The sequence below is a fragment of the Suillus subaureus genome (assembly GCF_016647635.1).
Source record: "Suillus subaureus strain MN1 chromosome Unknown BJ212scaffold_8, whole genome shotgun sequence".
Taxonomy (NCBI): Eukaryota; Fungi; Basidiomycota; class Agaricomycetes; order Boletales; family Suillaceae; genus Suillus; species Suillus subaureus.
The window spans coordinates 1,070,884-1,096,802 of NW_024538564.1; the positions used below are offsets into that span (position 1 = coordinate 1,070,884).

At 46.4% G+C, this 25,919-nt stretch overlaps 10 protein-coding genes across 10 annotated transcripts; 4 read left to right on the forward strand and 6 right to left on the reverse strand.

Annotated features, from left to right (window-relative positions):
• Positions 1-902: 902 nt before the first annotated feature.
• Positions 903-1,589, forward strand: BJ212DRAFT_1340903 (DUF1748-domain-containing protein). The gene is made up of 5 exons (XM_041335123.1): positions 903-1,104; positions 1,152-1,189; positions 1,250-1,276; positions 1,327-1,364; positions 1,429-1,589. Exons 1-5 carry the CDS (start codon positions 1,019-1,021, stop codon positions 1,456-1,458), a joined length of 219 nt encoding a protein of 72 aa, XP_041195840.1. The 5' UTR covers positions 903-1,018; the 3' UTR covers positions 1,459-1,589.
• On the reverse strand, positions 1,428-2,193 carry BJ212DRAFT_1340907 (DAD/Ost2). The gene is made up of 3 exons (XM_041335124.1): positions 1,893-2,193; positions 1,746-1,844; positions 1,428-1,697 (listed from the first exon to the last, which is right to left on the reverse strand). The coding sequence occupies exons 1-3, from the start codon at positions 2,102-2,104 to the stop codon at positions 1,631-1,633; spliced, it is 378 nt and encodes a 125-aa protein (XP_041195841.1). The 5' UTR covers positions 2,105-2,193; the 3' UTR covers positions 1,428-1,630.
• On the forward strand, positions 2,194-3,641 carry BJ212DRAFT_1427822 (Manganese/iron superoxide dismutase). Its single transcript, XM_041337663.1, has 3 exons — positions 2,194-2,540; positions 2,589-2,713; positions 2,766-3,641. Exons 1-3 carry the CDS (start codon positions 2,306-2,308, stop codon positions 3,450-3,452), a joined length of 1,047 nt encoding a protein of 348 aa, XP_041195842.1. The 5' UTR covers positions 2,194-2,305; the 3' UTR covers positions 3,453-3,641.
• A 2,179-nt stretch (positions 3,642-5,820) lies between these two features.
• Positions 5,821-7,101, reverse strand: BJ212DRAFT_1553416 (uncharacterized protein; the record flags this gene model as incomplete). Its single annotated transcript, XM_041341931.1, has 6 exons — positions 5,821-5,882; positions 5,955-6,014; positions 6,100-6,132; positions 6,429-6,624; positions 6,707-6,832; positions 6,937-7,101. 6 exons carry the CDS (start codon positions 7,099-7,101, stop codon positions 5,821-5,823), a joined length of 642 nt encoding a protein of 213 aa, XP_041195843.1.
• Positions 7,102-8,454: 1,353 nt separating this feature from the next.
• On the reverse strand, positions 8,455-10,081 carry BJ212DRAFT_1478677 (uncharacterized protein; the record flags this gene model as incomplete). Its single annotated transcript, XM_041339739.1, has 6 exons — positions 8,455-8,804; positions 9,169-9,328; positions 9,377-9,385; positions 9,429-9,626; positions 9,786-9,924; positions 9,975-10,081. The coding sequence occupies 6 exons, from the start codon at positions 10,079-10,081 to the stop codon at positions 8,455-8,457; spliced, it is 963 nt and encodes a 320-aa protein (XP_041195844.1).
• Positions 10,082-17,626: 7,545 nt separating this feature from the next.
• On the reverse strand, positions 17,627-18,405 carry BJ212DRAFT_1266347 (uncharacterized protein; the record flags this gene model as incomplete). Its single annotated transcript, XM_041330559.1, has 2 exons — positions 17,627-17,848; positions 17,905-18,405. 2 exons carry the CDS (start codon positions 18,403-18,405, stop codon positions 17,627-17,629), a joined length of 723 nt encoding a protein of 240 aa, XP_041195845.1.
• A 1,328-nt stretch (positions 18,406-19,733) lies between these two features.
• On the forward strand, positions 19,734-20,705 carry BJ212DRAFT_1478682 (uncharacterized protein; the record flags this gene model as incomplete). Its single annotated transcript, XM_041339740.1, has 4 exons — positions 19,734-19,984; positions 20,069-20,399; positions 20,448-20,483; positions 20,547-20,705. The coding sequence occupies 4 exons, from the start codon at positions 19,734-19,736 to the stop codon at positions 20,703-20,705; spliced, it is 777 nt and encodes a 258-aa protein (XP_041195846.1).
• Positions 20,706-21,452: 747 nt separating this feature from the next.
• BJ212DRAFT_1266732 (uncharacterized protein) lies at positions 21,453-22,014 on the forward strand (the record flags this gene model as incomplete). Its single annotated transcript, XM_041330601.1, has 2 exons — positions 21,453-21,665; positions 21,760-22,014. Coding segments are annotated over 2 exons (468 nt in total), but the record flags the coding sequence as incomplete, so codon positions are not given.
• A 732-nt stretch (positions 22,015-22,746) lies between these two features.
• Positions 22,747-24,278, reverse strand: BJ212DRAFT_1297943 (uncharacterized protein; the record flags this gene model as incomplete). Its single annotated transcript, XM_041332641.1, has 4 exons — positions 22,747-22,949; positions 23,001-23,604; positions 23,680-23,781; positions 23,829-24,278. 4 exons carry the CDS (start codon positions 24,276-24,278, stop codon positions 22,747-22,749), a joined length of 1,359 nt encoding a protein of 452 aa, XP_041195848.1.
• A 650-nt stretch (positions 24,279-24,928) lies between these two features.
• Positions 24,929-25,833, reverse strand: BJ212DRAFT_1266430 (Isochorismatase-like protein; the record flags this gene model as incomplete). The annotated part of the gene is made up of 6 exons (XM_041330567.1): positions 24,929-25,038; positions 25,089-25,266; positions 25,317-25,474; positions 25,527-25,569; positions 25,626-25,690; positions 25,764-25,833. 6 exons carry the CDS (start codon positions 25,831-25,833, stop codon positions 24,929-24,931), a joined length of 624 nt encoding a protein of 207 aa, XP_041195849.1.
• Positions 25,834-25,919: the final 86 nt, after the last annotated feature.

The following is a 25,919-nucleotide window of genomic DNA, read 5'->3' on the forward strand; positions in this document are numbered from 1 at the left end:
TGGGGCCATTGCAGCCTTCTGGTCGATTGCCTACTACTGCGATGGCGTCGACAAGAGGAGCTGCAAGTATTCATGACCGTCAGTTACCACCACGATGCTGACGTACCTATTCAGCCGAGGATGAGGCTCTTGGGATCTAATTTCCGATTACCTATAACGAAGACAAGTAGGAATGTTCCGGCAAGTATTCACCTAGTTGAAAACATATCTTTACTTACATACCTATGCAGTACTAATACAAGTTGGGGAGAACTGGAAGGTATTTACCATCGTTGAGCGAAAGTAGGGCCACTTTTAGCAAATGTTGAGAACGTTCGAGGGAAATGTGTGTCGTGGGTTGGCCGTAGTTTTGGCTGTTTGGTATAGGGAGGCTTTTGGATGGTGAGGTATGTTTGCCAGTGTGAGGGAAACAACCTTAGCACAAAGGTGGTGTTACGTGAATACCACCGTCGAAGCTCCGATGAGCGTTGGGTGTTGAATCTTGGTGACGTGGCGCATCCACTGAGTGAAGATTGTGCTGGTATGAAGGTGACGGCTAGAGGGAGAAGACGGATACGTGCGGGAGGAGGTGCGGAGAATTGTAGAGTGAGTGGAGAACGTTGTACCTGGTATGTTTAGTAACTACATATACAAGCTGGTCAGCTGTAAAATCATAACATACAAGGAATTCAACATTCAAAACGATCAGCCACCATTAGAGTGCTGAACCGAAGAACCCAATTGTTGGAGAGCTGCGTGGAGGACTTTCTAGGCTGCCTGAAGCTCTGACAGCGACGTCCAGTCTCTTCCTGAATTAGTTACAGATGAATGGACGGCGGTGACTAGGGAACCAGACCTTCCTTGAAATGACATAGAGCTGTGCATGATCTTATCAGCCTGCGTGGGAATCTATGCATGGTGCATTGACTAGGGCCGCCCTTCACTCAGTGACAGTAATCACCCGGTTGCCTTGTCCACGACTACAGAAGTTACTAGTTAACGCCAGCGTCTGCTTCACTTTATTCGTAAACCTACAAGGATGCTTGGGTGGCTGTTTCACCTCGGTTTAGATGCATTCATCATCAGTGCATTCCTCGCTGGCATAAGGCGCTCAACAGGCCTCACGTACGTTTACCATGTTGCTAGTGCGAAATGTTCTCATACCACTGCAGACCTGCACTGTCTCAAGTTCCAAACAAGGACATTCGCCGTGAGTCCCAGCTGAGTGACCTGACCTGAGAGCACTTGTTCACACGTTGTTCTTGACTAGAGCTGCTGCGGTCGTATCTTGAAATTGGTCTGTAGACTCGTCCAGCATCAACTCTTTCATTTGCTCATGTGTTTTAGGTGAATACGCATTCGACTTCGCAGTCGTCATATTCGGGGTACGTGACAGACATTCTATCATCGTATCTCACACTGCACGCCACTGACAACAACGTACAACAGCGTTCCACTTATTTCGAGAGGAGGCATTGAAGTCCCCAAGTCCCATCTGCATTTCTCCTGCCAATTCGTGATAACAGACCGCACTCACTACGTTGTAATATTTTACTCTGAAGGACACAGAATCTGCTTACGGCCTTAAGCTTAACGAGCTGGTTGCAGCACAATTGTGTGCTTGCGCGACTCCACGTAATATTATACACATTCATCCGAGGAAGTTAAATACGAAGAAGTGTAGCACAATGGAGCCAAGGGCAAAGTCTGCGAATGCTCTGGCAGAAAATGAGGATCCATGTAAAAGTAAGAAAGGATGCAAATACCTTTCAGGCGAGACTTCCTTGAACTCGGATCTGTTTTCGGGGTTGACTTGTGCGCGGAGGGACGCAGTCAGAACGAACTGGCCTACCGAACTTGCAAAGCTGTGACGACACTCAATACATGTCTGACACGCTAACCAGCAAACTCACCCGGCAAGGAATGCATTGAAAGGAAAGTTCGTGACAAGTACGCAATATACGAACTGCAGCACCCCACTAAGCACGATGAACGCCAAGAAAGCGTCGATGAACTTGAGGCGGTCGGGGGTCTGATCAAGATATGATTTCCACAACGTTGAAACTGCCACAGAGGTTTCTGACGACGTAGGTGATGATTTTGAGGATGACTTTGGGCCAGCCATGCTGAACGAGTGACGGCTAACAAACTGCTTTACTTGAAAGTGACGACGACGTGGAAGAAACAGTCTCGTCCAAACAAAGAAGGTCGGCGACTTGAAAAGACCCCGACCCGTCACGTTCAAAAAATAAGTCTTTCGCTAACTTGCACGTCTCGTCCAAGGCCGAGCTACCTTCTACATAATCTGTAGTCTCTATTTTTCGTCATGAGCATTGCTGGTCTGCGAGCGTCGTCTTCCCTTGCGAGTGCATTGTCTGCATGGAAGAGCACGAAATGTCCAAGGCAATTTTGGGGTGCACGGAGACACCTTCACTCTCGGATAGAACTCGACTACAATGTCGATGAGGGCCTTGCAAATTTTATGTCGCCAAGGACGCTTAAAATTGTTTCCGAGGAGTACCAGCAAGGTCTCCTCGACCGGTTGAACGAGATGTTTCCTGGTCAGTGAGGTTTTATGGGCAGCTCCCTTATGACTTACACATGTACAGATGCTGCTGACCAGCGAAAGAGCGTCACGCAACTCGTGATAGACACTGCTAGCTCTGGAAAAGATGCCCTTGGCTTCTCCTATGCAAGCCACGCCCTCAACAATTCGTTCTTCCTCAACTGCCTTGTACGTCCAACTCCCCCATCTCGTTATTACACCATACTAATTTACTTGACAGCGACCCCCAAAAAACGATGAGGACTACGAAGATAAGATCCACAATCTTCTCATAGCCCCATCCATCCGCGCCCAATTCGGTAGCTTGCCGCATTTCATCAATAACTTTTCTTCCGCCGCCAGAGGAATGTCGGGGTCGGGATACATCTGGTTTATCACGGACGCCGTAGGCAACCTTGCCATTCAGCCCACCTTCGCGGCCGGTACACTTCTTATTCGCTCGCGTGCGTGCACGGAAAACCCTGCCGCTCGTCATGAGGTGCTTCACGAGGGCAGGTTCCGTGATGGCCCACAGCCAACGCAATTGAATACAGGGCTGGGCAACACACCGACATCACCCACGTCAGGCATGTCACATGGCCCTGCGCCACTGCATCCCTCTGCCCCCGTACGAACGCTGCACTCATCACCGTGCAGCCACTTAGACGGCGCGCGTTCTTTCTATGATAATGAGCCCGCAGATCGGGCGCTTGACCCTTCCGCGAGGAGCCTACGTAACCTGGGTGAAAAGATCTACCCCTTGTTCTGTGTCAGCATCCACGAGCATTGCTGGCTTCTCGACCATGGAGTGTGGGGTAAGGAGAAATACATGAAGGAGTTCTGGAGCGTACTGAACTGGGAAGCGGTTAACGAACGGTACCTGACATTCACCAATACGAAATTTGGCCCTCAACCATTGCGAAAGTAGGTGGATGGGGATGCAGGAATTTAGGGTGTTTTGGCGTAATTCACTGCTCAATTTACTTATATCTGCGACATCCATACTTATACCGTCCATTTAAACTTTTTCCGCATAGCGGAATGCTATTGATTTCATGCGGTAATCATCATGATAAGTTGGCAGATCGCCGCATCTTTGATCGGCCTTCGACAGACCATTTCGAAATGAAGTGTCCAGCGTGGTATGATTGCGAAGAATCTTACTGCTAATATTGCAAGGGCGGATTTGGAATTGTACCTGGCAGTAGAAGCAACTGAGAGCTAGTTCGGAAACTCAATGTTGGCAATATTCGGGAAATTGTATTGCGCAAACTTCTCGGCTGAATCATCCAGATCAATCGGAGCTTGAATTTGGCCGCTTATCGATATGATCAGCGATAGTGGCGAGGGTATGATATATTCCTTGTCGACTCATGGATCCTCAACCACTGGGGTTCGAAATGGATCGTCAACGCCTAGCTGCGCTCGTGACAAATCCTCGACCAGAGGTCCGGGACCGACTACTCAAGTGTATGGTACTAGTAATCAGTATTGTTGTTGCTGCAACACATAGTATACTACAGTCCATATATCCTAAAGATCCAGAACCCTACCATACTTCAGCTCTATCCGGGCAAGACTGGGTTATCGATTTGCTCACCAGTCACCCAGAATGCATCAGGTGTGAGCTTGGCATGCATGCCAATGCTTTTGTGGAGCTTATCTCTGAGCTTCGCACCATGGGCCATTCAGACTCCAAGTTTGTCTCCCTTGAGGAACAACTTTTGATTTTTCTCTACACCTCTGTGACTGGCCTATCAATCAGGCATGTTGTGGAGAGATTCCAATGCTTGAATGAAATGATTTCATAGTGAGTTTTTTTATTTTATTTTCAGGGACAGTATTTGATAGTATGTAGTTATTTCCGCAAGATGCTTGTCATTTTCATGTCTGACCCATTCTATCCAAAATATGTATGCTTTCCAGATGGTTCAGTCCCTCACGAAATTTGGAAGAACCCTAAATGGTGGCCCTTTTTCAAGGATGCTATTGGGGCACTTGATGGCAGTCATATCCATGTCACACCTAAGGCCATTGATTGTCCTGTTTATTGTAACCGCAAGGGCTTCATATCCCAGAATTGCCTCTTTGCTTGCAACTTCAATCTCAACTTCACATACACACTTATGGGCTGGGAAGGGTTGGCCACTGATGCATGCATCTATGAGGATGCCTGCGCTTTTGGCTTTTGCACTCCCCCTGGAAAATATTTTCTTGCAGATGCAGGATACCCTCTACATCCCAGGCTACTTGTGCCCTACCAAAGCATGCGTTATCACCTTGCTGAATGGGGTCATGTAAATTTGCAGTAAGTTCTCAATTGATTCACAAACATTGTGCTAAGTTCTAAGTTTTACAGGCCCTCGAATAAAGAAGAATTGTTCAATTTATGTCATGTGTCAGCATGAAATGTCGTCAAGCGCATCTTTGGTGTTCTTAAGCAATGATTTCACATACTACTTCTACCACCTGCATATGCTATGGAGATTCAAGCGCAAATTCCAGCTACGCTGTGTGCCATACACAATTACATTTGTATACATGATCCTAGCAAGGGTCATCCACCCACTGATAATGAAGATGATGAAGACAGATTTTTGGAGGATGGTCTTGGCACTGACATGGCCGTGGAAGATGATGCTGCAGCTATTGAGGAGGATAATGAGAATGAATTCTGTCAAGGAGCTGCAATGTGTGATCACATTGCAGCAGCGATGTGGACTCAGTATCAGCATGTCGTACTGGAACAGGGTTTAGAAGGGCTTGATATCATGGACGGTGATGAAGATGAGGATGCGATGGACAGTGATGACAGCAAGGATGCTGCAAGTGATGTGTAGTTTTACTTAGTACATCAGTAAATTCACACATTCCTTAGCACAGCTTATTTTGAAAATTAAAACTTATTTTTAACTTATCTATAATTATTCACTTTGCTTTGAGTTTGACAAGTCAAGTAAGGAAGCACATGGAATTTAAGTGCCGAAAAGCAGTGCAAGGCAAGATCAATTACCATTGCCAAAACAAGCGCTGCAAGTTGCAATACATCATTATTGATCTACTACTACTACTCATGATTTGAACTCTATACTCATCTGAACAAAGATCTCGAGCGTGATCTGGTATGTCCTCAGGCTTTGGCTCGTTGTTTGTTCATTGATGATGCTGGAACGACAGATAAACCAAGATCAATGGACTCCAACGTGCATTGCGGGCAGGAGCGAAAATGCCAGTGGACAGAGGCTGCCACTCATGCACTCGCAGAGGTGAATGAGGATGTGGGATGGCAGGTGGACTCAGAGGTCCCACTGGGGTTGTGGGAGAGACTGAAGAGGGTCTTGGGGCGCAAGGGTCGAAACTGAATGCGAGTGCAGTGTGACTGCAGGTTAAGGTGAGTGGAAATATTACAGCAGATGAGCTGCGAACTTACCGATCTTGAAGTTGATATTATCATCTTGGTGATTCGGTGTCTGGGAGCGGCGGGATGGACCTGTAAACTAGCATTTTGGTTGATGTTAGTAGTTTAGAGTAAAACGCAAGAGCACATTTGGCTGCGTTGAGGGTGAACAACTTACAGTCCATAGAGGACACGACCTCCTTGAACAACACTGTGCGTTGCTGACATGTAAGCCACCTGGACTTCATCCTCAAGAACTGACAGCCTTAGAATGGGTCTCTGGGCACCGAGACTGCAAGATGAGCTGAGGCAGTGGGGTCATAATGAATGCTAAGCAACTCCTGTGCCTGCTGTTGTTTGAGTGCGTGCATTCAATCCTTGAACATTTTCTGTTGCAATAACCTTTGGCGCTCATGCTCTAAGCACTTCAGCTCGACGCGCTTTGGGAAGGAAGGTCAATTAGAAGGAAGATCAGAGAAGTTTTAGCGGTACAAGGTAAGCACTCACTGAGAATGAATGCAACAGCACGACCTTCCCATAAGCCAAGGGCCATGATGGCATGGTGGACACGCCTGAGGAAAGATCCAGCTTTGTGGTGGTGATGGTGAGACTCAGCTTCATGATGGCGATAGACCCGCAAGACAGACCCATCAGGAAGAAGCTCCTTGACATTGCCTGAATTTTCCTTCTCAGAGGAGCTGGCCTGGATGGTTGATGTAATGGGTTGCATGAACAAGGGAATAGGAAGATCAGAGAAATTTTAGTGGTACAAGGTAAGCACTCACCAAGAATGAATGCAACAGCACGACCTTCCCATAAGCCAAGGGCCATGATGGCATGGTGGACACGCCTGAGGAAAGATCCAGCTTCATGGTGGTGATGGTGAGACTCAGCTTTGTGATGGCGAGAGGCTAGACCTGTGACTGCATGCCTCCTTGATGTGTTGGGAATAGTTGTAGGCAACTTGCTATTCACATTGTTAATACATTGTTGTGTCAGAAGAAAGGGTGCATACCTCATCTGAAAACATCTGGTAGATGTGAGTGTCCATTGCAACGCCGTTGTATCCATCGACCATAAAGCCATCCCAATCACTGAGACTTTGGAATGTGTCATGAATGAGCTCAACAGTATTACTTTCTGTGGATGAATCATAAGGATATCTATAGAATCCGGTCATTATTGGTCAAAATTAGGATGAGGGTGAGGTGCTTGCCTGATATTCCCATATGAGTCTTTCCAATATTGCTTCATGACTGTAAGCACATCATCACCATCAAATCCAGCAGGTCTATAACTCATCAATCCAGCTGTATAAACTAGGATAGAAGGGAACTTACTCATTCAATGGGGTTGATGTAATGGGTTGCACGAACATTGACATTGCCTGAATTTTCCTTCTCAGAGGAGCTGGCCTGGATGGTTGATGTAACGGTGAAGGTTCAACAACTCTGCTGGGCTTGCAGAGCTAAAGAAAGAAAGAAAACCTCTACCTCTGGGGTGAGAGGAAGGCTACTGACTCTCTAAGTGTTGGTCGAAGTGTGCCAGGCGATATGTTTGACCCTTAAGGGAAGCAAAGAAAGCAAGTATCCATGAAGTGACACCAGATCAACTCTGGTGAAGCGCGCTGAAAGCGTGTGTGTGGGAATGTCAAGCGCATAGGTGTGCGAAGCATGGGAATAGGGCACACACAGTGCGCAAACGTGTAAGAGATGATGATTGGCTGCTGCTGAAGACTAGGGTGATGACTATAGCATGCTGGCTGAAGATGATAGATTCTGACTATGAGATACTAAGTGACATGATGATGGTTCCTATTTTCTGTGGTGGTGGTTGGTTTTATGAAAACTTCCTAGGCAACAGGTAAGCTGTGCCTAGGCGTGCTCCCAGGGCTCGGAAGTGAATAGGGAGCGCTCTAAGTATGTAAGTAAGGGTCCATAATGAAATAATGTCATACTAATACTAAATATGGTCTGATAATGAGAATAAACAAGAAAGGACTCACTAGGGAACTGGTTGGACGATGGATGGATGCTCTGGGATGCTGCATGACAAAGTGCGACCAAGTGCGGGAAGAGCGCGCTAAGCGTGTGCGCAGGAATGCGTCGCATAATGTGGGAAAGTGTCGCGCCTCTGGCGCATTTCACAGGAAAGTCATAGATAGTGAGTTGCACACTATACCAATTGTCATGGGTCGAAATATGCGCAATATACGCCTAGAGGATTCTTGTTCCCTACAACGGGTTGTGCGAACAAGGGATTAGGAAGGATATGAAGTTCTCCAGAAACAGGACCAGAAGCTCCTTGACATTGCCTGAATTTTCCTTCTCAGAGGAGCTGGCCTGGACAGTTGATGTAATGGGTTGCGCGAACAAGGGAATAGGAAGGATATGAAGTTCTCCAGAAACAGGACTAAGGGTACTGTGTCAGCATCTGTGCAAGTTTTGACTGGGTGTTCTTCATGCGATGTCCCAGGACCTGACCATTAGCAATGGACCAAGAATTGGATTGAGAACCCACCTATGTAATCCAGTCAGGATGCTATCTTGAATGTGTGGTGGTCAGCGTATTTGTTGACATAAAATGAGCCGAAAGTGTCAAGAGAATGATAAAAATTGAGGGAGTGAGGAATGTACTCTGAACCATAGATAGCTATCAAGTGTGCTGCACAGAAGACTGTCTCGATGTGAATGACAGCAAGGTTCCTTGAGCCGTCCTCATGAAAACTTGGAGCGACCATCCACATGCCAGTATCTTCATCAGGGCAGTCACCAATCTTCTCAAACCACTGTATGAGAGTGCAAGGATATACTTCCCAGTTGTGCTTGAATGAAAAGAAGCATATGACTCTCACAACTTCGAGTCCTCGCATCCCTTCAGCATCTGAATCAGTGTTAATGAACATGCAATCATTGCGCAGGTACTCATTTCGCTAGAGTGGACATGCATGGATATGTTCGTGTCGCATGCCACCAATGCCACTCAGATCACTGGGAGCATAAAACATTGCAGCAGCAGAATTGAAGACCTGAAGCTTGCCTTCATGTCGAGGCAAGCTAGCAGCTGGGATATCTTTGGGTTGTGGGCATCATCTGGGTTGAGCTGAGAGAATAGAAAGTACTGAATGAGGCATCGTAGATCTGGAACAGCAACTTCATGTGCCAATGCTGCTACTGTCTGTGCCCATTTTTGTTCTGTGAGATACAGTGGTGAGCATTGAGATTGGACATTGCATGAGATTACTTACAAGGAGTTTTGGCGAGTGCCACATAAGCGAGCACTGTTGGACCATCAACTATTTCAGCATCATCAGTATCATCTGCTTGTTGTGGTTCAATGACGGGGGCATCTGGTTGCGGTGCAATAGCAGGGGCGTCTGGTTCGTTTTCATCTGCCATTGTATATGACTGTTGAGCATGTGAGAAATTTGAGAAAGAAACCTTAAACAGACTTACCAAGAGCAGCTAAAGTACTTGATAAAATTGTGCCAGTGAGCATCCCTCACACATCAAAGTCTGCATGGGACCCTGCGAGCTTATCAAGGCACTGATTGGTCACAAGCATCTGACCAAGAGCATTGTGCCTGTTCGACCACCACCAAGGCTCCTTTATGGCCTTGATGTGCTTTGATTCTGTGATTGATGAGCACAGTCTGTTAGGGGCACCAAAGAGTCTGATCATGTCAACATAATGAACCATTGAGTGCTGATGGGGGAGTGAGAAGGTGGGAATGATGTTTTCAAATATCATGTGATATCGATGAAAATGACCAAGTGTGTCTTGAATCTGAATCAGTGTATCTTCAGTAATGACATTGCACCAGACAAGATAACAGAATTCTAACAATGCACGAAACGTGCGCACCATGTCTTGAGGTACATGACCTTCAATAGCCAGAAGAAACACTTTCATGAGTGCTTTGGAATCATCGCCAGTCCACTGTTTAAAATCGTGGCCTTGAGGGAAATATTGTAGACCAGAGAATGATGGTACAGCAGCAACTCTGACTTATTGTTAGATAATATTGTTGAGTAAATGAGTAAGTTGACATACCTGCGATCTATGTTGCTCATGATCTCCTCTGACCATTTGGTCCCGTGCATGGCCTTGAGGTACTTTGCTACCCAATCAACGAGATGGTCTTTGAAAGCCCCTTTCATTAGCTGGTGGAGGAGGTCAAACGACAGCAACTCATGAATGTCAGCTCAGGGGAAGTCATTAGTGAATGGCTACACAAAATAGATTAGTCTGGTATTGGAGAGCGGCTTGTTTGACTCACGACAAGATCACCAATGAGACCAAATTCATCCCACAATACATCCACATGTAGCTCATTGATTAAGAAATCAGTAAACTTGCGGGTGTGGTAGGTGGCATCACCATCAAGGTTTGTGCGAACCACAATGCATCTACACAAATTGTTAGTGTGAATGGATACTGACTGCAAGTGCCAATACTCACTTTGGGCACCAATGTTTGACAATACAGGATAGCACTAGTTGTTCTTCATAATCTGTGATGTATGATCCTAGACTATATATGACACGCCGAAAGTGTCCATCTCCACAGCGCACGACCTCATACTCAGTCATAACAGGTTTTAGACTGGAGAGAATCACAGACAATGAGCTGTGGAACAGCTGGTGGTGAAATATCTGAAATAAGTCATCTTTCAAATGTGTCTTGTCAGCTGTAAGACAGGTCAGATGAGGCATATGTTACAGTCGTGGTTACCCCCTATCTCTTTTTCTCATACTTGTGTATTACGTCATGACCACACCTGGCTGTGCCATCATTAGGCTAACGTCCTTTTATATCTGTATTACAGCACGACCGCTGCGTACCGTTGCTAGCTGACTCATCCCCTTATCTCTGACTCAAGCTGACTCACTCTCTTATCTCTGACTCAATTGATGACGCATGCATACCTGCCCTAAAGTACCTACATCTATATAAACCCAGTCATGTACTTAGATAGATCTTCACTTTAATCTACTAGGTCTTACCTGACTATCCTTTGCTTAGGACCTCCAATCCTAAGTTGTCTGATAACCGATATTCAAGCTAGAGACACACTCTCTGGCTTGTCTTAAGAACCTTACATTTGTAAGGACATGATCCGGCTTCAGGCGTGCTCTTATCGAGTACCTGTTGTCACACCCATCCTAGTTCGCCGTAACAAAAGATTAAAGTCCACCACCGACCCTCTCCATCAGAGAGGTTACAGAAACCAGAAGAACTCAGTGAGAGAACGAGAATGTTCCCCTGAACTAGAAACATCACTTGACTAGATGCTCAGGATGTCCACCACCCCAGAATTGAAAGCCAGAGCCCCATCCACTTATAATGGGAGCCCTCAGCAGGCTTTACGATGGTTGTATGCAATTAAAGCGTACTTTGCGCTTAATGCTACAATCTACAATACTGATGAGAAGAAGGTTATCACTGCTCTCGTGTATATGACAGAAGACAGTGCCATGGGTTGGGCACTCACTTTCTACACTGAAGTTGATGACTCCTCTACCAAGTCGTATGGAACCTTCGCGAACTTCGAAACCAAGTTCAAGGAAGCCTTCGTCCCTGCCGACGCTGTCAGTACCACCATGAATAAACTTAGGACATTAAGACAGACGGGTGACCTCACATCTTACATTGCCAGCTTCAAAACCCTCGCTGTACAAGCAGGTGTCAAGCAGGATGCTGTCTTAATTACGTTCCTCAATGACAGGTTGAAGAAAGGAATCATCAATTCCATCTATCAGATGGAAACTATCCCAACAGACTTTGATAAGTATATCGCAGCGGTCATCAGACTCGATAGCAATTACCAGAGGGGTGTCGCATATCGATCCAACCATCAAACTACCACTAAACCCTCAGGACAACGCTATGTACCCAGACCAACTATCGACTGACACAACCCAAATGCTATGGAAGTAGATTGGCTCACAGAAGCAGAAAGAAGTGACCATATGAAGAAAGGCTTATGCTTTACTTGTCACCAGAAGGGGCACATGACCAAAGCGTGCCCGCAGAAGAAGAAGATCCCTATCCGCAGAGAAGAAATGAGCGATAGTGAAGAAGAAGATACAATGATCCGTCGCCTTGCTGAGGATTTTTGATGTGGAAGACTGGATCGACGTCAGTATCTTCCAATGTACCTATCAGACTTGTACAAAGTATTGGAATCAGAAAGGAACTTCGCGTTCCCATTTCCCTCATCTCCAAGACTCGTCTGAAAACCGTTGAAACAACAGCCGTCGTTGACTCCAGCGCCACCAGAACCTTTATCTCTGAAGAGTTCGTCAGAACTCACAGAATCCAAATGCATAAACTATCGAAACCATTTCGGGTTACCACCGTGGATGGAAGTTATGCAAGGGGGGGCGCTATCACCCGATATTGTGTCCTCATTGTCAAAATAGACGAACAATCTATGATAGGAAAGTTCAATATCACGCGACTTGGTCGGCGTGATCAGATTTTACTAGGGATCCCTTGGCTACATGCCATGGACCCAGTAATCCGATGGAAAGCGGAAACGCTAGAACTCTCCAGGATGGAGAAAAGTGACCAGATTGAAGAAGAAGTCAATAACGAACGGAAGAAGAATAGACTACCTCCGTTATTTCAAAGAAGAAAGAATGAGAAAATGGACTTGGTTCCAGTCGTAGTGCTGCCAAAGGCGCCTCCTGCAAAACTGGTTATGCTACCAAAAGAACCAGCACCCCGAGCCACGATAGAAGACGTTACTGACAAAGAAGAAGAGACATCACCGGCATTGCCAAACTTAGATCCCATCCCCGATGACAATGATGATTCTTTCGATACGAAAGAGGACGTATGGACAGAGGACTATGCACCACCCATACATGAAATCTCCACCTACCATCTAGAAGACGACAAATTCCTGGTTGAATACTCCATTGATGCCACCGAGCTCTGGGTAATCACCAACATCTCACTGGATACCCCGTTAACCAAGGACGGTACCAGCGTTGCAGAACAAAGATCTACTATTGCATCTTTGCCGCAACCTGCTGAATACGTCAAAACCAGTAACAAAGCACAACAATTTGCGTTGGCCGCTGGACTCAAGCAGAAGATGAAGACATTCGAAGAACTCGTCCCTCCTTATCTTCATGATTTCGCTGACATCTTCGCAAAGGACGGTCTGAACCAACTACCGCCTGAATGACCTGGCATAGACCACCGGATAGAAACTAAACCTGGTTTCATTCCCAAAACGTCTAAGGTGTATCCACTATCCAAAAAGGAACGCACAGCGGTCAAGGCATTCATTGATGAGAACGTACAGAAAGGGTTTATTTCTGAATCAAAGTCGCCGCAAGCTAGCGGTTTCTTCTTTGTAGGAAAGAAGAGCGGGGATCTTTGTCCTTGTCAGGATTACTGGTATATTAACGAATGGACAGTCAAGAACGCCTACCCACTCCCATTACCACTTTCTCTGGTCGCTCGGTTACATGGGGCCAAGTATTTCACAAAAATGGACGTCCGTTCGGGATACAATAATATTCACATTCATCCGGAAGATAGATGGAAGGCAGCTTTCACTATGGAATATGGCCTCTTTGAGCCAAACATCATGTTCTTCAGTCTTTGCAATTCCCCCGCCACTTTCCAGGCGTATATGAACAAGATGTTTCAACAAGAAATAAACGAAGGATGGCTTGTCATATACATGGATGATATCTTGATTTTCTCCAATGACCTCACTTCCCACCATGAATGCACATGGCGTGTCCTTGAGAAAATCCGGCAAGAGAGACTCTTCCTTAAACCTGAAAAGTGCACCTTTGATGCTCAAGAAGTGGAGTACCTTGGTATGATAATTCACCCCAGATGTGTAGCAATGGATAGCGCCAAAACCGATGGTATTCAGGATTGGCCTGCTCCTACGACTGTGAAAGAGGTTCGGTCATTCCTGGGATTTTGCAACTTCTATCGGAACTTTATCTCCCATTACTCTGATATCGCCCGACCCTTGATTGACCTCACCAAGAAAACCGCCAAATTTCTCTGGACAGAATGACGTTCATCCACCTTCACCACATTGAAGGAATGCTTTCTGAAGCAACTAGTCCTTCGGAACCCGGATCCCAGTAGACAATTTGCGGTCGCAACCGATGCATCCCTAGTCGCCACGGGCGCGGTCTTACTCCAAACTGATGATAACGGTGTCTATCACCCATGTGGATACCTGTCGCAAACCTTGAACCCGGCAGAGAGAAATTACCAGATTTTTGATCGTGAACTCCTAGCAGTCATTCGCGCCCTCACCAAGTGGCGTCACTATCTAGAAGGAAATGCCCACCTGGTCATCATATTCACGGATCACAAGAATCTCCTATATTTCAGAACCGCACAAAAGCTGACTCGCAGACAAGCTCGATGGCAATTGATTCTGTCATGCTATGATATTGAACTCCATCACGTTGCCGGAACTAAACTCGTCGCCCCAGATGCTCTCTCTCGTCGTCCTGACCATGGATCAGATTCCTCCGAAGATAACACCAATGAAACACTCCTCCCCGATTCCATGTTTGTCCGACTCCTCGACATTGAGCTCATGACCACGCTCGCTAACCCTGACCCTACCGACCCAGATCCCATCTTCACTGCTGCCTCTGATGCGCTAGATGGTCTTTCCCTTCCCCCGATGAAATCCGCACTCTCCGATTGGATGACCAAAGATGATATCCTTTACTATAAGGACCGCGCCTATGTCCGCCCTGCTGGACGGCGTCTTATTCTAGAACGATGTCACGACCACCCCACCGCCGGTCACCCCGGTCATTTTAAAACAGAAGAATTAGTCAAACGGGACTTTTGGTGGCCCTCCATGGGCACATATGTCTGAAAGTACGTAGAGGGTTGCACCCTTTGTCAACAGATGAAATCCGATACCCACCCGCCGGCCCCTCCCCTGCTCCCCATCCCATCCATCACCTCCGCTCCATTTATGCAAATCTCAGTTGATTTGATCACCGACCTCCCTCCCTGCGCCAGCTTTGATTCTGTCATGGTCATGGTCGACCATGGCCTTATGAAGGGGGTAATTCTTATCCCTTGTACTAAAACCATCACCTCAGAGGGAGTCGCCAAGAAATTTTTCAAATACGTCTACCGACGGTTCAGCTTGCATGAGAAGGTCATCTCCGATTGCAGCCCACAGTTCATATCTAAGTTCTCACGAGCCCTCGCCAAGCTCTTGAAATACGACATAGCGGCATCCACCGCTTATCATCCTCAGACCAATGGCCAGACTGAATGACTCAATCAGGAACTTGAGACATATCTCCGGATCTATTGCCGGAACCACCTGGAAGATTGGGTTGAACACTTACCAATGGCAGAATTTGTGCATAACCATTGAAAGCACGATTCCCGCAATGCGTCCCCCTTCTTCTTAATGATGGGCTATGAACCACAGGCCCTTCCTCATACTCTCCCTGACTCTACCGTTCCCACAGCAGAAGAAAGACTCCTCCTTCAGAAGTCTAGAGAAGAGGCCCTCTTGTGTCATAATCTCGCCATGCAACAAATGGCCAAATGAACTCATGGACAGAAGTACCACCCATGGAAAGTAGGAGATAAAGTTTGGTTATCTGGAAAGAACCTAATCACTCAACTGCCATCATGGAAACTTGCACCCAAACGATACGGCCCTTTCCCAATCACCGCTGTCCTCTCCCCCATCACATTCACACTCCAACTACCTCCACAATGGAAAGTTCATCCCATGTTCCATGCTTCGGAACTATCATCCTATCATGAGACAGAGGTTCACGGACCAAACTACCATGATCCCCCACCTGATATCATCAATAACAAAGAGGAATATGAAATCGATGCGATCTTATCGCATAAAGGGACGGGTAAACAAAGACGCTATCTCGTATCCTGGAAAGGATATTCTTCCACCAGCAATGAGTGGGTTCCAGAAGGAAATCTTGCTAATGCCTCTGATACTCTCATCGCCTATAAGAAAGCCCATAGGCTATAGATTTTCAAACAATGTCCCACATCGAACGACTATGTCTCTGTATCCTCTGTATCAAAGAACTTACTGCAGCCATGAACACCATCACTGAAGGGAACGCTCACCTGTTGACCCTCCTTGATTACCAAAACATTACCGCCACCAACCTTGCCCAACACGCATCATCCCCTGTAACCTCACCACCGGCCTCTGACTCTACCCTGACCCTCACCGACGACTCTGTCCTCACCGATTACTTCTCGGTCATTGACCAAGTAGAAACTAGCGCTCTATTCGAATCCGCCATCACTTCCCAACAATACGCTATAGAAATAGACTGTCTCCTTGGAGAATGGGGAGCAATATCTAGTGGCCTTATTATCAGGATTATCAGAGATGCCAGTCTTATTGATTGTACCGCCGCTCTCCTTGATGATGAGCGCCATCAAACCATTTTCTGCCATCTTCACATACGTATTCGCAACACTGCGATCCGCCTGTTGCCTGAAGAAACTAGAGACACTATTCAAGAAGCTATCCACATTGTCACCGAACGTATCGCCCTTGACCCCGTCGCACGACCACCATCCCCTCACATTGTCATTCCCGTACCACCACCAGCTCCTGTTATGACTACCATGGAGCATCAGGATGATAATATCCCTCCTATTGCCATACTTGACGTACCAACTTCTCCTTCTCCTGACCCCATCACGCGTACCACACAACGACTCCCACTCAAACGAAGATCTTCACGCATTGCCGCTAAACAAGCTGCCTCCGTATCCCCAACTAAAGCACCACTTAAATGGTCAAGATCACCCTCTCCCCCAAATCAGTCCTCTTCTGTCACAATCGTAAAGACATCACCGATCGATAATGTCATATGCCGTAACTGCCACGTTGCCAGGCATCGTCACAAGAACTGCCCTGTGTACTATTGCAGAGTTTGCAAGGAATACGCACCCGGCCATCTGTCGGTCTTTTGCAAAGAGCTAAAAGGAGAAGTGGTCATCCCTTTGGTATGGACTGACGTCGGTTTCTACGACGCGCTTGCTTGCTGGGAGATTGAGCAAGACGCTATCGCTCATGCTGATCAGATGGCGCAAACCACCATCACTGAGGAGCAGGATGATCTCCTCTATTCCAACTATGACGCGGACCCCGTCTACTGGGCTAACCAGGATAATTGAAGTCGGTGACTTCATCACTAAATGAGGGGTAATGTTACAGTCGTGGTTACCCCCTATCTCTTTTTCTCATACTTGTGTATTACATCATGACCGCACCTGGCTGTGCCATCATTAGGCTAATGTCCTTTTATATCTGTATTACAGCACAACTGTTGCATACCATTGCTAGCTGACTCATCCCCTTATCTCTGACTCGAGCTGACTCACTCTCTTATCTCTGACTCAATTGATGACGCATGCATACCTGCCCTAAAGTACCTACATCTATATAAACCCAGTCATGTACTTAGATAGATCTTCACTTTAATCTACTAGGTCTTACCTGACTATCCTTTGCTTAGGACCTCCAATCCTAAGTTGTCTGATAACCGATATTCAAGCTAGAGACACTCTCTCTGGCTTGTCTTAAGAACCTTACATTTGTAAGGACACGATCCGGCTTCAGGCGTGCTCTTATCGAGTACCTGTCGTCGCGCCCATCCTAGTTCGCCATAACAGCATAATGAAATTTAAATATGAACATACATACTTTTGGGTATGGTGAGGAAACTGATGATGACAAGAGCATCACAGTGTGCGCATCCTACGTTGTTGCATACATTACCAATCAAGGCATAGAGGGGGTAATACTCATTATTACCAGTGCCCACAGAGACAGTAGTCTTGTCACTACCGAGAGTGATTGGGATCAAAGCAGATCTGTGTGTTTCTGGATCTTGCGATATGGTGTCCTTGATGGAATATTAGCTATATAATGAGCGATACCAGAAAGAGATGGAGGACATACTGCCTGTTGCCATGCCCAGTCTCCGGACATGAAGTCTTTCCATTGGTGTGTCTCATCTGATGCATCATATTCATGAAATGGCACATAGTCAATTTCATCCTTGTAGGTAGGGTTAGCAAGTATATTGTGTGCCATTGCACAAGGGTCCCTATACCAGACCTCAAATTCTTCATCCATCCAAGGTGGGACAACCTCAGGTTGTTCTCCTGTGTATTGTGCAGAGAAACACTGCCAAGGGACATCACCAAGCTGCGTTGCATCTATGACATTGTGCAGATCTTTGTGATCAGCAAATGGAGGGGTGTCATGGTGTTTCGCAAGTGTCATGGCCATCAAGTCACACAGGAAATCCAAATTCCTCGCTGACATGTGGCATCTTTTGAATGCAAACTCTGCCGCCTCAAATTTGATTCTATTGCGGTATGGGCTCCAATCATCAGGAGCCTTCGGTGGTGCAGGAGTCAGAGGGGTACCATGCGGCAGAAATGTCCCATCAGCCATGCATGGTCATCCTAAGCATATATTTGAGTCAAAAATGGAGTATTCAAACTTGAACAAAACTTACCATTTAACTTTGAATGGAACATGCGATAGCAATGCTCACTCACGTCAGTGAATTCTGCGTCGGTGTTTGAATCCTCATGAGTTGGATCAGGGAGTATGGGAGATGATGGCCAGGGTGGGGGTGAAAAATCCAGAGGGGGCAGCGAGAAATCTTGAGGGGGTGGTGACAAATCTCAAGGGTGGTGACAAGTCTCAAGGGAGGGAGGGTGAATGAGATGGCCGGGGATGATCCTGAGGGGACGGTCCTGAAACAGGTAAAGTTGGGTGAAGTGAGTGCCTGTGTTGTGTGAGACCTGACTGGTTTTGAAACCAGTGCGAGCATCCTGGAACTGGGCATGGAAGCTGAAGCAGGTGGTGAGCATGATGGGAAGGCATATGTGCTGTGCTGGGATGTTGACAATTGAAGAAGATGTCAAAGGTGGACACATTCTAGGTTTGGGGTGCAACCACCTGTAATTATTGGCACCAATGTGACAAACCAGTTTGATAATAAAAGCCAGATTTGGGGCCCAGACACGAGCAAACTGTACCGAACAGGCTTTGGCAAACATTGATTTTAGTGCTACACTGGAAATGTGGTGGTTAACCTCAGTCTCACTGTGTCAACGAATGAAAACTAGTACTCACAGTGCAGAAAGGGTTGGTAGACTATCTCCTCATCAGAAAGGTGTTGGTGAACCATGACATCAATGTCCCACAGGCAAAGTGTTGGATTGGAGTGCCTGAAAAATGCTGGAGACTCCCAATATTAATGGCAACGGCAAAATATTGCGCTAGTATATTAGTAGGTACATCAGAGCAAAGTAGGGTCATATGTATTTATTCAGAGTCAGCTTAGGCAACATTTTTTGGAGAGTTGTGACGAAACTCACCTTGTTGTCAGCCACCACTAGTCAAATTTTCTCTTTCTTCAGCCTCCTAAACCCTCCGTTGATACCATGTCTCAGCCTGCCAGCACAGTTTCGAAATGTGTGATGACCCAAGCTAAAAATGCAACTCAGCATCCAGGTTATATCCTGACTGGGGGCAAAGGCCACATAAAGAGACATACCAAAGCTCAAAAGGCCGCTGACGATCAGTGCAAAGAAGAGGAAAAGAGGGCAAGTGAAATGGCTGAACTTGAAGCACATAACCAGATTGCTACTTTTCAGAAACAAATGGAGACAGATCAAGCCGCTAAATGAGCTGATGCACCAAAGCCTACTCGTCCCCACCCACACCCTGTTAAAAAGGCTGTAAAAGCCATGGAGACCTCCAACTCGACTATGGCTGAGGATAAGGCCGTTAGCGCTGATGGCAAGGGTGGTAGAGTGGGAGGTAAATTAGCAACTGGTGCTAACGTCAAACATCCTGAGAGTGATGCTGAGGAAGAGGTGCAAGTGCCAGGGTCATGCGAGAAGAAGGAGAAGAGGAAAGTGTTACCAGTGAAGACGCCAGTGAGAGATGCAATCCAAGCTGTGGGCCTTATCGATGAATCAACAATGGCACATGATGACAATAAGAAGCTTGATGATGTGTAAGATGTTTGCTTCTCAACTATGTTGCACCATCTCACTGAAATGGCTCTTTTCTTTTTCAATCTAATGGTCCATGATGATAGCTCTACTAAAGATTATGGTATTGCTGCCAAGTGCATCTTGGGTTGGAGGACTGATATTCCTCCTGCTGGTTCAAAGCCATCCTCCAGCTTGAGGAAAAAATTATCTACAATGCCTTCCAACTTCTCTAGTACTGCTCCCTCCTCTAAACTAACTATGGGGAGTACTATTAGTAGTGGTGGTGCCCCACTCACACCCATTGACACAATCGCTGATGCTGGGGCTGACAACGTGGCAGATCATTTTACGACCCTATTTGCAGACGATGATTTGGACAAATCAGTCAAGCACTCTCAAGCCCTTGCCCATATGTCTAAACCAAGGGCTGCTCAGGTGAGTTCAATTACCCAGTTCTTTTTATTGCGTTAACTGCATTACCAGGGCGTCAAGATTTCTTCTAAGGTTCCTGATACTTCAGTACAAACCATTCATGCCTATCAAAACACCAATCTGACTCCTCAACAGCTCAATGCAATTTAGTCTGACATTGTTGCCAATGATGAAATGAACGTTGAGGCAGCTCCCCCAGTAGTAGCTTCCCTTGTTAACTATGGATCCAACACCAATATGGAATCTGACCTCGAGCCTCCTCCTTCTATGCAGGTCCCCAGAGGATATTATGATGCTGATATCCGTTGAGCTGCAGCTCTTGCTCAAACTCAAACATCCCACTCTGCCATGACAAGTGTCAAGCACAAACTCATAGATATCCTGACCAATGATGATGAGATCGAGGATGCCCTGCTGGAGGATGACCTGATTGAGGATGACTTCATTGTCAATGACAACTTCACAGATAATCATGCCTTTGCGATTGAGGAAGATGCACCTTCATCTGATATTGAATTTGTGAATCACATCAAGCCTGTGGTGGTCAAGACCAAATCCAAACCAGTATCCTTGTGGGTCACTTCTGCAGTAGTAAGCTTCAGTTATTATTTTTAAATCATACTAACTACAAATTATGTAGACTAATGTTGGCGTCAAACACAGAGCTCCTGTGGCAAAGCGGACAAAGTCTTCTATCGCACACACTCATAGTCTTTCCAGCATCTCGAGTGCTACTTCTGGCGCCATGCTGAAATCTGTAGAGGTGGAGATCCTCCCCTGTTCTGCTTACAGGATCAAAAACCTTCCTGGAGGTCCTTGGGCAGTCACTAGGTGGAGCTCAGTCTTCATTCCTACCCTCATTTCCACTGTTGGGGATCAAGACGAAGTTTGGGGCCGACTCAAGTTGGAGATGACGCTTTGCACTATTATGCAAGACACTTGGAATGTGGTCTACAAGGATATACCTCACATGGTCACCATTGATGGGCCGGTTATGGCTTTAGTAAGTCATTTTTGACGCATTTCATATCTGATTGTGTTTTATTTTTTTATTAGGCTACCCAGCAGCTATCAGAGTGGCACAACAGTGTTGGCACTACTGCCATCACAGTACTTACGCACTTCATGTCATCACAGGATGATGTGGAGACTGATGAGGATTGCAAAAATCTTGCAAAAAACTTACATCTCAAGTTAGCTTTCTTGTATGGGACCGTCACTGAGGACAGCAAATTCAAGCAGCCTTTTCAATCTGAACTCCTCATTCAAGTTCTTGTACAGCATAGGTGTGCTACTTGGGGCATTGTTGACAACCACAGGACAGTCACACACACAAAGGGCGCCCTTAGTCTTGCCACTGCAGCGGCATGTATATTCATTCTCCCGTCATACCACGACTAACTCATTTCTCGTGTTTCAGATGGAACGTGCCCTCAATATTTTCAGTGGGGACATGTGCGTCAGTGAACTGAAAGTCAACAGCAAAGGAAAGGCCATCAAGGTCCCACACACCATGAACAAAGCCTCAGGCAAGCCCAGTAGCACTCTCAAGGTGTTTTCGGACACAAACTACAGTGAGGTGACCAGGGGATACATGAAGTCTATCAACCACCTCTGAGAGTCGGTCATCCAGGACATCTGGGAGCGCACCAAGGACATTGCCACAAAGAGGCATGGTGCACCCGCCGCTCTTGACAGCAAGGATTCCGATGATGAGCATGCACTCATCTATGACGACTGGTAGTACCATTTCATTGTTCACTACTATTCCCTAACTGATGATTTTGTAGAGTCATTCACTACTACTAGGTGCTGCATAGTATATTGAATCTCTCGTGCTTGTTCTTGCTTGACGTCTATATTTCACTACTTACTAGTACTTGCATGCTCTTTCCCTCGCTTAATTTACAAAATGCCAGTGTTTTTGTGGTTATTTTTATATTAAAAGTGTGAAATAAGTGAAATAAGTGAAATAAGAATCAACAATTTGCACAATGCAATGGAGAAATAAGTGCTACTGTTAAAAATAATTGCCCAAAAAGCTAGAAAAGATTGAAATAAGTCATGGCCAAGAGGAGGCACCTGCTTTGTCGACTTAAAATTGCCTTGTGGCAAGTTTACAGCAAGTTGGTGTCACCATTCTTGTGAGGGACTTATCCATGCCTTTTTGGGAAATTAGCTGGTGGCAAGTTGCAAAAAAGGAAGCTAAGCAATGTGTGAATTTACTGATGTACTTAGTCTGCTCCAAATCAATGAAGAAAGCGCTTTGTTATTGGCCACAGGTAGTAGTACAAAGTATAGAGAAGTAGCGAGCGACACAACATGATTGAAAACAAACAACATAGACAACTCAGCCCATCATTTCAGCATCAGCATGCACTGGACCAGCATCACCTGCATCAACTTCCTCACCAATCAGCTTCACCACAAATGCATGCCTCATACACTTCTCCTGCATATTCATGTAGAACTTCAGATAATGTTTGTTGCCCTTTGAGCCAATCGTAGTGATCAATGCAGCCTGCTGGCCCAGCGGTAGGTCAGAGTCTTTGCCTTCCAAGATTTTGACAGCTCACATCACCAAGTCCTCACTACCTTGCGCACCATCGGGCCCTCCTCTAACAAACCATTCAAAGACATCAGTGAGCCAGTTGATGGTGCCTTGCATCCCCACCACAGCAGCTGCCAGTGTGATCTTCACAGCCTTGGTGGCACTGCTAATCTTTGTGATGTGGCTGTTCTGGGACACCACTGGTGTCTGTGGTTTCTTGGACAGGGGGGATGACACCAATGTGGTGGAAGGAGGTTGCATGGACGACATGTGTGTGGAGCCAAATGACATTGTCTCAATGTCCCCCATCACATCTGAATACAGGCGCTTGCTAGCATTAGAGCCAGCAGCGGTAGACATAGCAGTGGAATGTGCTGCAGTGGAATGTGCTGCAGTGGAGCTAGTGATGGAAGTAGTGATGGCAGCAGCACTTGATGGGCCGGCACAAGCACTTGATGGGCCAGCAGCAGTGGCAGTTGGAACAGCAGCCTGTGGGGCAGCATCCACAAGGTCAGTGTCAAGATTGGTGATGGAGGGAATAGCACTACCTGGACAAAAAGCATCCTGTCCTCTAGCGCCACCCAATGGTATAATGGCCTGCATTTTTTTGTAGTGCTCCCATCCTTTGTTGTGGAATGAATGCATGGGTTGGTTTACCTAACAGGATGTAAGCTCTCAAATCAATATAAAAATGCAGGGAAATATCTTGACAGCAAGATATGATTTCCACACAGCATCAGCCACAGATCCTTTGATCCCAGCTCCAGTCTCATTGTCCCAGTGGACCCCTGTCTGGTTGCAGTACTTCTCAATAGAATTGAAGGTGGCTTTGAGCTAGAGGACTTGTTAGCTTAGATCAGAGCAGATCAAATCTGACATACTAATGTCCACTTGCTTTGAACTGCTTTTGCTGTCTTCAGTGCACCTGACTGCTTGGCTTGAAGTGGCTTATGGGTGTTGATGAACACTGCAGCATTCTCAAGAACCTGTTGCTTGAAGTTGCCTCCCCCTTCAGCCTGTGAGTGATGCTCATATAGATAGTCGATAAGGGTAGCAATGTCATCCTCATTCCAATGGACAGAGGGGGCCTTGGGCTGACAGGGAGCATTGACTTCAGGTTGGGCCATGAGAAGAGTAGTGTACTGGGCACAGATCACAGTGATCACGACAGCACCAGCAAAAAGCCTCTTGCACCGCTCTAGGGTAAGATGAGGGTAGATATCCATCAATAATATGTACAGTAGGACAGAGACAAAGTTCAAGCTCCGACATCTCGGGACGATGCCGATGAACTTCGTGTAAACATCAACAAAGTAAATATTGGCCAACATTGAGTTTCCGAACTAGCTCTAAGCGACTGGAGAAAATACTGAAGTTCCAATATCTAGCCACTTGATGCACATATGTTTGAGTGCCTCAAGATCTGCTGGAGAAATGCACAAACCTCGAACATCCCATTTATGTCGACTCGCCAGGTTGCTCAATAGTAAAGCAAGAACCGTGGATGCTCCGAATGAATGGCCGATGTTACCACACACGAATTGAGTAGGTCACGGACAGCATGGTTGACGGATGCACTTTAAACAACAGGAGGTGTATCGTCGCATACTTGGATGTATATGGTTTGTCCTCATTCTGCTCGCCTTTAGATTGTTCGAGAACGCGTCAGCAAAGGGGCTCGAGTGGAGCGCGCGCATGGCGTCTAGACTGGTGACCAGCCCGGATCTATGATATAGTATCGGCGCGAACTGCTTCTGCGGGATTAAACGCTCCGTCTTTACAATATGTGGATGTCCGAGCAAGTCGAATATATTTGTTACCGAAGAAGCGCTTAGAAAATCGTCACGAATGGATGCCTTGATGGTCTTGATGCGCTCGTTGCGATCCCCACTCTTGCTTGTGTGACTGAGTAAAGCTCTGCTCTCTGGAATGGGAAAATATGATACACAATCATGATGAATAACTGCAGGGAAATTACAGTCTACAAGACAGCGCGGTACTGTAACAGCTTCTGCAACGTTCTTACCGTGTTATCCTTCTCTTCCTTTATGACGTTTGAGAACAATTTGAACCCGGGAACACCGGCATCCCCTAGAATCAATGAGTAGGCCCCCCCACAATCCGGAACGAAAAGCACGCACGTTGCAGTTGAAATGCCGCACTCTCGCTCGTAGTGATGTATCCACCACTCTGTCGAATCCGCGCCAGGGCAAAGGGGATCTCTTCTTTATTACAGCTAGAGACACCATCTGCTATCACATGGACATTGTATCCTGCCTCGATAAAATCCAGAGCAGATTGCAACACGCAGACATGTGACTGAATGGAGCGATTTGACTAATGAGCCGGTTGTTGGTGGGTAAACTCACCTCGATACCAAAAAGCACCACGGATTTTATCTGTGGGCGTTCGTGGAGCAGGGTCTTCACTTCCGGTGTCACCATGGAGAAGAGCCCTTTCTCAATAGTAGCAAGGAGAAGGGGCCCCAGGGAAGGCAAATCGATGTCGGGGATGGTGTTTCCGAGGCCTTTCCTCTTGGATGATTTCATTTCGAAGAGGAAGTACGAGGATGGTCCCACCTTTGGGGTTCTGTTCCGTGACGACTACGGGGATCTCCAATACCTTGTGTATCTTTATGTGAGTAAAGGCATGATAGGGAGTTGATACGCATATCATACCTTTGCGATCTTGAGCATCTTACTGATTGCCAACACAAGCTCGTCAAAGCCGAAGATGGCATTCTCTGATTCATGTCAACAGTGAATGATACGACAGTCAATCGATGCTGTTCACAGTGGATCCAAAACCAAGCGTACTGAAACGTGTTTGCACGTCGCAAAGGAAGAATACAGTCTCCTCTGGTATAAGCTTTGCAATTGCGGGCATAGTGACACAGAATATGGGTGCTATTCAAGGGTTTGCGTTAGTGCCCTATGATATATGATAAGTGACGCGCACCATATGACAGTGTT